This window comes from Chanodichthys erythropterus, chromosome 6, assembly GCF_024489055.1.
Source record: "Chanodichthys erythropterus isolate Z2021 chromosome 6, ASM2448905v1, whole genome shotgun sequence".
NCBI classification, from domain to species: domain Eukaryota; kingdom Metazoa; phylum Chordata; class Actinopteri; order Cypriniformes; family Xenocyprididae; genus Chanodichthys; species Chanodichthys erythropterus.
Window position 1 is genome coordinate 285,946 of NC_090226.1, and position 12,154 is coordinate 298,099.

General features: G+C 39.1%; 1 protein-coding gene across 1 annotated transcript; it reads left to right on the forward strand.

Moving 5' to 3' along the window:
- Positions 1-780: 780 nt before the first annotated feature.
- On the forward strand, positions 781-7,782 carry LOC137020906 (protein NLRC3-like). The gene is made up of 9 exons (XM_067387026.1): positions 781-900; positions 2,024-2,148; positions 2,269-2,474; positions 2,623-2,659; positions 2,749-4,540; positions 4,632-4,979; positions 6,260-6,409; positions 6,579-6,625; positions 6,896-7,782. The coding sequence occupies exons 1-9, from the start codon at positions 788-790 to the stop codon at positions 7,432-7,434; spliced, it is 3,357 nt and encodes a 1,118-aa protein (XP_067243127.1). The 5' UTR covers positions 781-787; the 3' UTR covers positions 7,435-7,782.
- Positions 7,783-12,154: the final 4,372 nt, after the last annotated feature.

Genomic DNA, 12,154 nt, shown 5'->3' on the forward strand with positions numbered 1-12,154 from the left:
TGAAATATTAAACTTTGTTTCATGTCAAAAGCAACAAACCACAAATCTTAGTGTGATTTATTGGATGGTTACGTATCCTTGTGCTTTTTTAAGTGGGTATACGGAAATCCTTGATCTTTCCTAGTGGGCATACGGCGTATACCTGCGTATCACGTAGACTACACCACTGAGCTTATACTTCATTTCTGCTTCTTTTGACCTAAATTTAATAAAATCTCTATAAAGTTTATTCTTCTTTTTGCATGCATTCTGTAGTCCCCTAGTAATCCAAGGGTTTTTGCTATAGCTATCCTTATATCTACATTGCACATATGGACAATGCCTTTCATATAAGATATTTATCTAAAAAAGCTTCATATGCTGCATTTACTTCCCCGACATACACCTCTTTCCAGTCTTGTTCACTCAAATCATTTCTAAATCTAAAAATTGCTTCATCTGTCCTTTTTCTAACATATTTAGTCCTACAGTCAGCTTCTTTCTCATTGGATATTTGACAATCCAAAATACAAAAAACAGGTAAATTAAAGCAAACAGAAAGCGCTTTCATATCTTAAAACAAGAGTAAAACAATAAATCCATAATCTCTAATCTAATATTAATGCTGAACCGAAAAACAGAGTCACAAAGGAATAAAGTAACCATAATGTCGGGAATTATCAGATGCTGAAAGTGTTAATCGAAAGTGTTTTTTATGACCGCCCGCTCAAAACGAATCCCCGCCTCGCTGCTGTTGGCGCGGTTTTACCTCAGTTAGACTTACACACACAAACACAAAAGTGCAGCGATGGAGCGACCGAACGCGATTAATATGAAACGATTCTTGAGAAGATCTTGCAAAGATATGAATCAGAAGACTCTCTGTTTATTACAGAAGAAACTCGACAAGCACTTGAGCAGGTAAATATCAAACGATTACGATATGATGCACGATTGATGAAGTGTGTGGAAGTGACGTAGTATCTCCAAAAACCGTTTAACTTATTTAAAGCGTGTACATGGTAATGATGGTGTAGTGATGCGGTTTTATAATCACAGAAATCCCACATTTGAGCGAGTTAATGGGGTTCTCGCCCGAGAAAATGTTGATTTCTCTGATCTACATATTTCAAGACGTATGAAGGACATTATATCATATTATATTTAAAATCGTGTCAGTGGGCAGTAGATTATTTGTCAATACCTGCTCTCACATCTCTATCATTTTTTTCATTTTTCTATTAGTCTTGCTCTGTCTCTTCTCCTAAAGCAGAGCTTTGACTCCTAGTCTTTTGATTTACGAACGTTAGGTAAATAAGTTTATTAAATTCATTCACAATATATACACATTCATTATTAATCTAATGCCTAATATAATGAAAACTACTTTGTTAATGTTTCATGTCCTCTCACATTGACACTTAGGCTACTAATTATTACATTAAATGAATCACGTAAATTAGGCTTATATAGACCTATTTTTAATAAAATGGCGAAACTAGTTTGCCTGATTATTTTTGTTGCTCGTTTAACATTTCTATCCTAAAACAGCTGTCAAATATGAAATGTTTAGTTTAGCTATTTATATCTTATCTCGCACTTTATGACCTTTAGCAACTAGAATTCGCGCTCAGCAGCTTCTGTGAACTTTATGCCCGCCTACTTTGATTTGATTGGTCATTTCCAATATTTTGAAACTGACCGGCAGAGACAGACCAATGAGGCAGCTCCGATGAGAAGATCTTACTGCTGTGCAATATCCTTGAGTTAATAATATATTAGCCACATTTAATATTTACATATTGGAAAAATACAAACTTTCGTTGCCCTATTTATTAGCTTATCTGGCCTAAAGTAAATATTTGAAAAAACTTGGGTCTCATGTATGCTAAATGAAAACAATTGAACAGGTATATGAATGTGTCTGCAAGTGTATCTAACCCTAAAAATACCTGCTCATGACCAACCTTAATTTTGAATATAATTTTTGTTATTGTCCATAAACTTTATTCTTATAACAGTTTGTCTTTGCTTAACACATCAGGAGAAGAACAACAGGGAGGTTGGAAGACACCCTAAAGGAGCTACAGGATGAATATGGAAAGAGAAAAGCATTAAAAATGTTCAAGTCCATAGTGAGAAAAATCAGAAAAAAGATGCATATCAAAAGTAGGAAAATCATTATACTTTAATTTGTTATTAGACAATATGTTTCTCAATCTTCATTAAGCTTTACTATAATATTTACAATCTTTTGGTTATGTATTTAATTGTTTATTTTTGAAACAGATGGTGGCAGTGTTCAAACACATTCTGGAAACAACCTTTCACAACAACAGCATAATAATAATAATTCTACCTTACTCGGGAAACCATTGATTCAGAACCCAAATCAGCATAACTTTACAATTGACCAGAAAGGTGGTGGATCAATACTTGCTCCAAACATGGTAGGAAACACCATAAATGGTGATGTTACCATGAATCTACATGTGGTGAGTGCCTGATAATTTAAGAAATGGTTGCTCATTTAAGAAATGGTTTGTGTATGTCATATATATATATATATATATATATATATATATATATATATATATATATATATATATATATATATATTTATGAATGTGTTTGTTTTTTCAGCCTCAGGTGTCTCACTCTACCTCAATAAACAAAGATGGTAAGATCTCTTGTTGTAGAACACTGTCCATTCATAAGTGTGAGGCTCCTGTTAATAATACGACTTCCCAACTTTGTCCTGATTTTTAGAAATTGTTCAGAATGTAAAGAATAAGATAAAATCAAGAATGCTGAGAGACTCTGAGAGGATTTTGGAGGGAGCTGCATCCCAGTCTGTCTCTCTAAACAAGATCTACACTAAACTGTTTATAATCGATGATGACTCTGACCCCATCAATAGAGAACATGAAATCTGGCAGATTGAGATGACGCATGATTTAAACACATCAGCACAGAGAGTCATAAACTACAATGAAATCCTTCAGCCACCCACAGATGGAAACAGAAAAATGATGACTGTTTTAACTAAAGGAATTGCTGGAATTGGGAAAACGATCACCGTGCAGAAGTTTGTCCTCGACTGGGCGAGAGGAGAAGCCAATCAAGGTCTAGAGCTTGTGTTTCTGCTCCCGTTCCGAGAGCTGAACTTGCTTGAGGGAGAAAAGAGTCTTTTTGACTTGATTTGTGTCTTTTACTCTGAGCTTAGCGAGGCAAGACCGATCTCTGAATGGATCTGTGATAGGAAAGTTCTGTTCATCTTAGATGGTCTGGATGAATATAAAAAGGATTTGAACTTTCAAAGCTGCCTTTTGTCAGATGTAACTGAGAAAGCCACAGTCGATGTTCTTCTAGTAAACCTTCTACGAAGAAAACTGCTTCCATCCGCTCATCTGTGGATCACCAGCCGGCCCGTCGCAGCTGGACAGCTTCCAAGTGAGATCTTCTTATGTGGATATAAAACACAGATCAGAGGATTCACAGATGATCAAAAGGAAGAGTACTTCACGAGGCAACTTGAGAATCCAGAGCTAACCAAAGATATCATCTGTCACCTAAAGTCTCAAAAGAGCCTGTGGATATTGTGCCACATACCTCTATTTTGTTGGATTTCAGTGGTTGTTCTTAGAGACATAATTGCAAGACAAAATAAAGATAGGAACATGCCCTCAAATCTGACGGAAATGTACATCCACTATCTGCTCATTCAGACCGGGTTGAGCCACAAGAAATATCAAGGGGAAGAACTGTCTCAAGAAGATGCTCTCAAGAAGCACGATGAGCTGATTATGAAACTGGCAGAGCTGGCATACTGGCAGCTGAAGGAACAGAATGTCATCTTCAGAGAAGAAGATTTGATGAACTATAATATCACTGTTGATGAAGCGCATCAATATCCTGGTGTCATTACCTGTGTCACAGAGGGCAACTTTGTATATTACAGGAAAAAACTTTTCAGTTTTGTCCATCTCAGTGTCCAGGAATTCTTTGCAGCCTTGTTTGCGTTTCACACATTTCTATCACAAAATGAATCACAAAAAGACTCTATGAATTTAATAACAGCTAAGAAGAGGCAGAAGTCTAATTTGTCTGATTTTCTCAAAGATATGATTAATGTGGCCTTGCAAAGTAAAAATGGGCACTTGGATCTTTTTATGTGTTTTCTCTTTGGGATTTCTTGTGATTCCAGTTGCGGTCTTCTTGAAGGACTCCTGCCTCCATTACGGGTCCGTAGTTCAGATGGTCACAAAAAGGTGACCACGTACATTAAGTCTTTGAAAAGGAAAAATCTGTCCTCTGAGAGATGCATCAGTCTTGTTCGCTGTCTCGTTGAGCTCAAGGACACGTCATTTTTGCAGGAGATGCAAGATCTTGAACGATCACGGTCCAAAGAACCTCTCACGCTGTTCCAGTGCACACTTCTGGCTTTCCGGTTTAGGATGTCAGATACAAAACATCATGAGTTTGACCTCAGGAAATACAACATCACTTTAGAAGGATTTCAGAGATTCTCCCCAGCCATTGTGGATTTCAGAAAGGCATTGTAAGTATTAAGATGCTGCATATGTCTTTATAATGTATCATATAAAGTTCTTGGTCAAAGCTGAATGTAAGTTTGAATGCAATACTGACAGGCTTAAAGGAAGCGGATTTACAGAGCAGCACTGTAAGATCCTGACGGGTTACCTGAGGTCACCAAACTCTCACCTGACTGACCTTGATCTGAGCCACAATGCTCTGGGAGGGTCCGCTCTGAAGCAGCTTTCCACTGCGCTCTGTGACCCCAACTGCCAGATTCAGATCCTGAACCTCAGCCACAATGACCTCCAGAGTCAGGACATGGAGCTGATCGGGGATGTGCTTTCAGGAGAAAATATGAATCTGAGAGTTCTGGATCTCAGTGACAATCCTCTAGGTGATTCAGGAGTGAAGATTCTCTCAGCTGGACTGCAGAGCACAAACTGTCATCTTGAAGTTCTGAAGTAAGTCAAATTAAGCAGAGCTCAGCCCTAAGGATTTGTTCTTTTGGCCATGTGGTTCACATTCTAATTTAGCCCCACATTATAAATAAAATAAATTAAATGATTGTATTAATTGTTCTCGACTCATGTAAACTTGTAAATAAGGTTATGTCATCAAAATGTTAGATGCCCATGAAATTTCACAATTCTCTATTCCAATTTCAATACTACAAGCAAAATCTACTAGCCTAACTAATATAAAGTTAATTATATTAAATTATTATTATTAAAGACAAGTAAGCAGTCAGTAATAAAGTAAGAAAAAATTAAATGAGCAGATCAAATAAACAAACAGCAGGTTTGTGGTCACTATAATACCTCATGCATTGATCTAATATATTGACTCAAGGGTTTTCTTTCACAACTGTTCACTTAAGACTTAACTGACGGGATACTTGCCAAGATATTACAAGGTATTTGGACATTCAAACGCAAGAAGATACAAAAGAACTCAATTCGGTTGAGAGAGTTCTCTTTTTTGCGTCGTCTTGCACTTCAGTGTAGAGACCCGCCCACTCCAGCAGGATTCTGTCCCGTTCCTGCAAAATAATATGTTATCTTGTCCCGCTCCCACCTGCAACATTCATGTTTTGTCCCGCTCTCTCACAAAACTCTGTTATAACACATTGAATAAATTAACAATGAATCTTTCATAATGTCTACACTTTGTGTGTTATAATAGTTGGATTCGTGAGCACGCAAATGTCAGCACTGCATAAAAACTCCAGCATTTTGAGCGATGAGAGGATTATAACATAAACACCTCTGATTGCATCCATTGCGTCTCAGAAATCAACAGATACGTCTGTGATTGGCTACACTGCTCAACACTGCAAACGTGTTATAAATAGAATCTCGCATATGCTTGCGACTGTAAATCCTTGTTGCTTTTGTGCAATATATTAATAACAATTTATTAGTTATTAGATATTTTATGTTTAGACATTTCCATTTTGCGGGAGTCCCACAAATCATTTTATTCTCCCGCAACCCGCACACGAGTGTCTAACCATCAAATTTTGTCCCGCATCACAATCTGTTGCGTTGGATCCTGCGGGAGTGCAGGTCTCTACTTCAATGGTTTAAAATCATCTGAATGTTTGAATTGACAAGACTTGTGCAAATTATAAACTTTCCCATTAGTTCTTACTATCGAGCCCTGCAAATCGCACACAACAGAGTCCAAACACATAGAAAAGCGAGAATATGCTGATCTGAAAAAAACTGTTTTTGCTTTATAGACTTTCAGGCTGTCAAATTAAAGAAGGAATTTATCAGCTGCTGTCGTCTTTGAAAGCCAATCCTTCATGTCTGAGAGAGCTGGATCTGCGGTATAATGATCTTGAAAACATCGAACAGGAAATTCTAGATGAGTACCTGTGCTCACTGAGGTACTGTAGCATGACTTGTGTCCCAAATGCACTTAAACTATGCACTGTACTTGTTTAGTGTATGATTTTTGTGAGGTTATTTTATGTTGTCATCCAATATCACTATAATATTCATGTTTAAAAATGTGTTCAAGGTGTGATTCTACTCTTAACATTCTTCTCTTACTAGAATTTCCACTGGAGGAGTCTGTGGTCCCCAACCAGGACTCTACAAATGTGAGTTTAAAAATGCTCATGGATCTTACTGGTTCATTTGAAAAGGTTTATAGACATGCAGATATTTCATGTGTTTCTCTAAATTAACATGAGCTCATAAAAACCTGCAAGTATAATTATGAAAGAATTATCAAAATGCTTTATTCCATCTCAAATGATTATTAAAAGCATGTTACATCCCAGAAGTATATTATGTCCTCTACCCACATGCATATGCTGATGGAAACAGCTTGAGAACTGTTGATGCTAATCTGATAAATTTGTTTTTAGATGCCGTCACGCTCACCTTTGACCCTCAGACGGCTAACGAACACCTCTATCTGAACGAGAACAACACTGTGGCCACTCGTCAGAAGGAGAAACAGCAGCTTCCTGATAATGACGAGAGATTTGACATGTGCAACCAGGTCCTGTGCCGCCCACCGCTGTCAGAACGCTGCTTCTTTGCGGTGGATGTGATTGGGCCAGACATACATGTGGGTGCGGCCTGTGAGGGAATGGAGAGGAAGGGAGCGAGTGATCGAGTACGTCTGGGACACAATGGGATGTCGTGGAATTTATATTGCTCAGATAATGTATGTGTGGCTCAACACAACCAGAAACCTGTATCAATTCCACCAGAGTCCATCAGGAAACTCGGCGTGTTCCTGGACCGAGAGGCTGGTTCTCTTTGCTTCTATAGTTTGAGTCCCCAGATTAAACTCTTGTACATGTTTGATGCTGATTTTCCTGAGGACCAGGACCTTTTAGCTGCATTCAGGATTCAGGAGCCAGGCTGCTCTGTCAATCTAAGACCAGAATCACTGTAACTATATGTAGAAGAAGTGTTTGTGCTCCAGACAGGAATGATTCCTCAGATCAGGAGAGGTGTGCTCTGATCAGACCAATACTTTTATTTTTATTCCTAAATTTATTATTATATTTCTTCTTGTTGTATTTGTATATGTGTACTGGAAGCTTCAGTACCAAGAAAAATTCCTTGTGTGTGCAAACACTTTCTGCTTCTGATTCTAGCAGACCTGAATGAAACCAGCTAGTAACCACCCAGAACCAGCAGAAACTTTTGATGAACCCTCTGATTCTCCAGCAGAAATAAACCTGAGATTATGATTTTATTTCTGTAATCATGTACTGTATCATTTTCATGTGTTTTCACTGAAAACAGTTGTGTATGTTTCTAATCCAGACCAGTTTCATTTAATCACAAATAAAGACATGAATTGGATCGAAGGTGGTTTCTATTTATTGGACTGATTCTTCTAATCTATTCTAATACACTGTAATCAATATACTCTCTGTTAAGACCGAAGTTACTGTGAAAATAAGGTCAGTTCTGCTCATAACTTTCATTCTACAACATGAGTTCAGATCTCAGTTAAGATGTTTATGGCACATGATTCAGTGGTACTAAAATGTAAGTGACCGAACTCTGTCTGTGAAAGCAGTCGCTCATGTGTCGTCTTGCGTGTCAGTTTAGAATAATGCTGTCATTATAGAGATGCCGATACTCTCTGTTGATCTTTGTAATTCTGTCCTGATTGCAGATGCAGTGGAGCTGAGCTCATCTTTAAACTCTCAGTAAACAGAATCTCTGATTCAAACCTTCAAAACGAGTCAAATCCACACAGATGCTGTAGAACAAATACAAAATTTGAGAACAGTCTGACAATTTCAATAAATGGAGCAAATGCAGGTGAATTTACCAGAATGTACCTGAATTCAGTTCTCAAATGATTTCATCAATCCCTCTTATTTTTAGACATTTTTCACATCCTCATGGATAAAATCAAGGCAATATTATCTTTTTTTTAACATGTTTTGTTGTATTTTTGATTCTTTTTCTGTCTTTCAGGAATGAAGGACAGCCATAACATTTTCTGGTGCAGATTTCAACAGTCCAAAACATTTCATATTTGTTGGCTGCGACTCATCATATATCTGAGACTTCACATTCATAATTTTTATTTAATTGTGCTGCTGAATGTAACTGCTTTATGCATTTTATATGCAACAACGTCAAATATTGCAAGGATTTGAGGAGGGCCGCAGGAGTCCTTCATTGGATTCTCCTCATGCCTTACACTCGCGTTGGGTGGCGTTTACAGTAAACACACGTCTTCAAAGAGCCTCGTTTATACTGCGGTAAAGCGTCACTGTAAACGAGTCACAGTAAAAAAACACACAACAGTGTTACAATAATGAATCTATGAGTGAAGATCTGCACTCACCAGTAGAGGACGCCACAACTAACATAACCACTGCTCAAGACCTCAAATGGAACAATCATTCATTTTAAGTGCTACTTATACAAATGACTTAAAGAAGAAAGGCTGGTTATTGCGTCTGTGGCTCCATTAATAGTCTGCATCACTTTTAAGACCCCTCGTCTGCGGTGGCTTTTCTTGGCTCTTATAAATGAGTCATTGAGTTTGAAGAGTGATGTCAGTCTGCTTTTGTTTCTCTGACTATCACACGTGCCGTTATGAAAGGGTTTGAGATGGGAACATGCAGAACGTGATCCGTGAGCATCTGCTCTTTGCTGGAGAGAAAGAGTGTCCATTTCTGTCTCACACACTCATTTTGGGTGTGGACGCGTGCCAGAGCTCCCAGTGTTCAATCACAGCACAAACACACTGAGCTGATGAAACACCATCATCTCTAACATGAAGATCATAGATCATGTTCTGAGGGGTTTCCGGCGAGCAAAAAAAGAATATGTTCTAGGAACGTTTTGCTAATGTTCACATTAAGTTATTAAAATGTTATTTCTGAATTTTCAAAACATACAGACATTTTGGAACATTCATTCTTTAAACATTAACGTTACTTTTGAATGTTCTCTGAACGTTCTGAAACAAGTAGTAACATTCAAAAAATGTTAGATCAACTAAAATGTTTTGGGAAAAAGTTCCATGAACAATGTATAAATAATGTTTTTGTTCTAAAGTTTTCAGAACATTATTAAAGACCAGATAACTTTGAACAAATGTTCTATTAACGTTACTGGAGGAACATTCGTTCATAGCTTTCAAAGAACCTTGACACAACATTCCCTGTTAGTTGTGATGCAGTTTTGTATTGCTGCTGTGTTGCCAGTGTGTTTTAGGTGTTTTCCTGGACTACGATGTGAAGAGTGCATCTCTGAGATCTTCTGAAGTGAAAAATGTGTAAAAATTAATTCTGAAATATCACTGCATGCTGAGTTGAAGTAAGATTCAGATTGAGTGTCACTTTAAAAGTGCACTTTATGAAACGATTCACTGAAAAAAAACACTTTACATAAACCAGAAGAAAAAAAGAGAAAGAGAGAGAGAGAGAAAGTGAGTGAGAGAGAGAGAAGCAGCTGGTGGTCAGAGGTTTAACTCTCTCTCTCTCCGTCTCACACACTCATTCTTTCTCCTGCTCTCATCTGCTCACACGGGCCGGTTCGACAGGTGAGTGTAAAGCCTCTCACTCCTCTGATAATCACATTGATTTACTGATTCACAGATATGACGTTCTTTATTTGATTCTGTGTGTTTGTCAGCTGATTTATCTCTTAGTTTTCTCTGTATCTCAAAGTTTTTATTGGATTTATGCCATGAATAATAATAGTCTATTTGAGCATCAGAATCTCTCTCAGTTCAGCCAGAAATTATCATTCTGTCATCATGCACTCGCTCCACACCTCTATGACTTTCTTTCTTCTTTCTGAACACAAAGTTAATTTGAAGTACATTGGGAATCAAACAACACTGAACTTTCACTATATGTTAAATCACTTGTAAATGAAGCCAGCAGGTTCTATCACTTTAATTCTCAATCTGACCTTTAGAGTCGAAGCGCTGCATTGAATTCTGGGGTAATTATAAGTATTTCGGTGGAATGTGTGTGTGGTTTGTACGCCTGTGGTTGTGTTCTGGTCGCTTCAGTTGTGTAGAGCTGATATAACACACAACACACATGCAGCTGTAAATGTGATGATGACGCGTCTCGGACCACTGAAATATGGCACACGCTCTTCCCCGGTATTATATCCCAGTACAAACATCTGAACAATCTTAAATCAAGATTTACTTGAGAAGCTACTCTGATTTTTGATATTAGGTCTTGTTTTCTGAAGTGAAATGAGTTTGTGCTTAAAAGAACAAATATCTGTCAGTGGGATCAGAAAAATCATCAAGGAAAACAAGATTGTTTCTGACCTCACTAACAGATATTTATTGTTTTGAGCATAAACTCATTTGAAGTCATTATACTTGTCAAGTAAATATATCTTGATTTAAGTTTATGTGTAGATATGTGTGCTCGAAAACAAGACACTGAGGAAGAACATCATTTTTCCAGTGTTGGAAACAGGCTCCAGTTCAGATCTCCAGTGGACCTGCGTTCTTCACTTCTGCTTGAACTCTGGTTAATTTGAACTTCTCTGCTCTGTGCTTTGGTTTAATTGCTGCTGGCAGGAGTCATCAGCTCATGCTTGAGAAGGTTGTAATGCCAACTCATCCACAGGGATCAGAGATGATCTTCCAGCTGCTGCTCCTGAGTGTTGTCGCTCCCGTCTTGCTCGCCGCTCCGGGAGTCCAGGTGCGTCTGGTGGGCGGCAGGAGCAAGTTCGAGGGTCGCGTGGAGGTGTTTTATAACGGCGAGTGGGGCACCGTGTGTGACGACGAGGTCAACATCAATCTAGCCAATGTCGTGTGTCGCGAACTGGGCTTTTCTCGTGGACTCACCTGGGCTCACAGCGCAAAGTTCGGCCAGGGTCGTGGTAAGATCAGTGTTCTGGTGAACTTCATTCATCAGTGAATTGATTGTCTTCTGTATATCTTATAATCTCAGTGCTGTTCTCTGTTTCACTCTGTCTGTTCAGGTCCGATCTGGCTGGATAACGTCGCATGTTCGGGCACCGAGAACTCACTATCGGACTGTCGATCCAACGGTTGGGGTGTGAGCGACTGCACTCATGCTGAAGATCTGGGTGTCATTTGCAGTCCAGACCGACCCAACCAGGGTCACGTCCCACGTTACCAAGAATCAAACCAACCTTCTCCACCTCAGACCTCCAACCTGCTCTCAAACCCTCCTCCAGCCGCCGATCCTCCCGCCAGCTTGCCCCGCCAGCGCGGACACGAGATCGCCCTCCACCGCAGCAGCCAGGGCCCGTCCTCACCGCAGATCCACGGCCACCGCATACAGCTGCGCAGGAACGGATACGAAAGCACCGCCACCACCAGCGGCCTGCCGAGGGGTCACCAACTGCCGGACTTCCTGCGTAGCAGGGCCTCGTACAGAAGGACACAGGAAGTGACGCCCAGTCAGACCACCAGACGCCCTGAGAGACCACCAGCACCTGAGCCGGTCTACAGTCCTGAGCCGGAGCACAACAACAGGATGGATCTGGACTTCACCAACACGGACGAACAGGTCAGAACTCCTTTAATGTTTCTGAAAGAGTCCCTTCTGCTCATCAAGGCTGCGTTTATTTGATCAAAAATACAGTAAAAAGGTGAAATATTATTCCAATGTAAATCAGCTGTTTTCTATGTGTAT

Bases quoted from the DNA above. Each gene is read 5' to 3' on its own strand.
- LOC137020906 (XM_067387026.1), top strand. From the start codon at position 788: ATGGAGCGACCGAACGCGATTAATATGAAACGATTCTTGAGAAGATCT. The intron at 2,475-2,622 runs GTGAGTGCCTGA...TTGTTTTTTCAG, and splicing joins TTACCATGAATCTACATGTG to CCTCAGGTGTCTCACTCTAC. The intron at 2,660-2,748 runs GTAAGATCTCTT...CCTGATTTTTAG, and splicing joins TACCTCAATAAACAAAGATG to AAATTGTTCAGAATGTAAAG.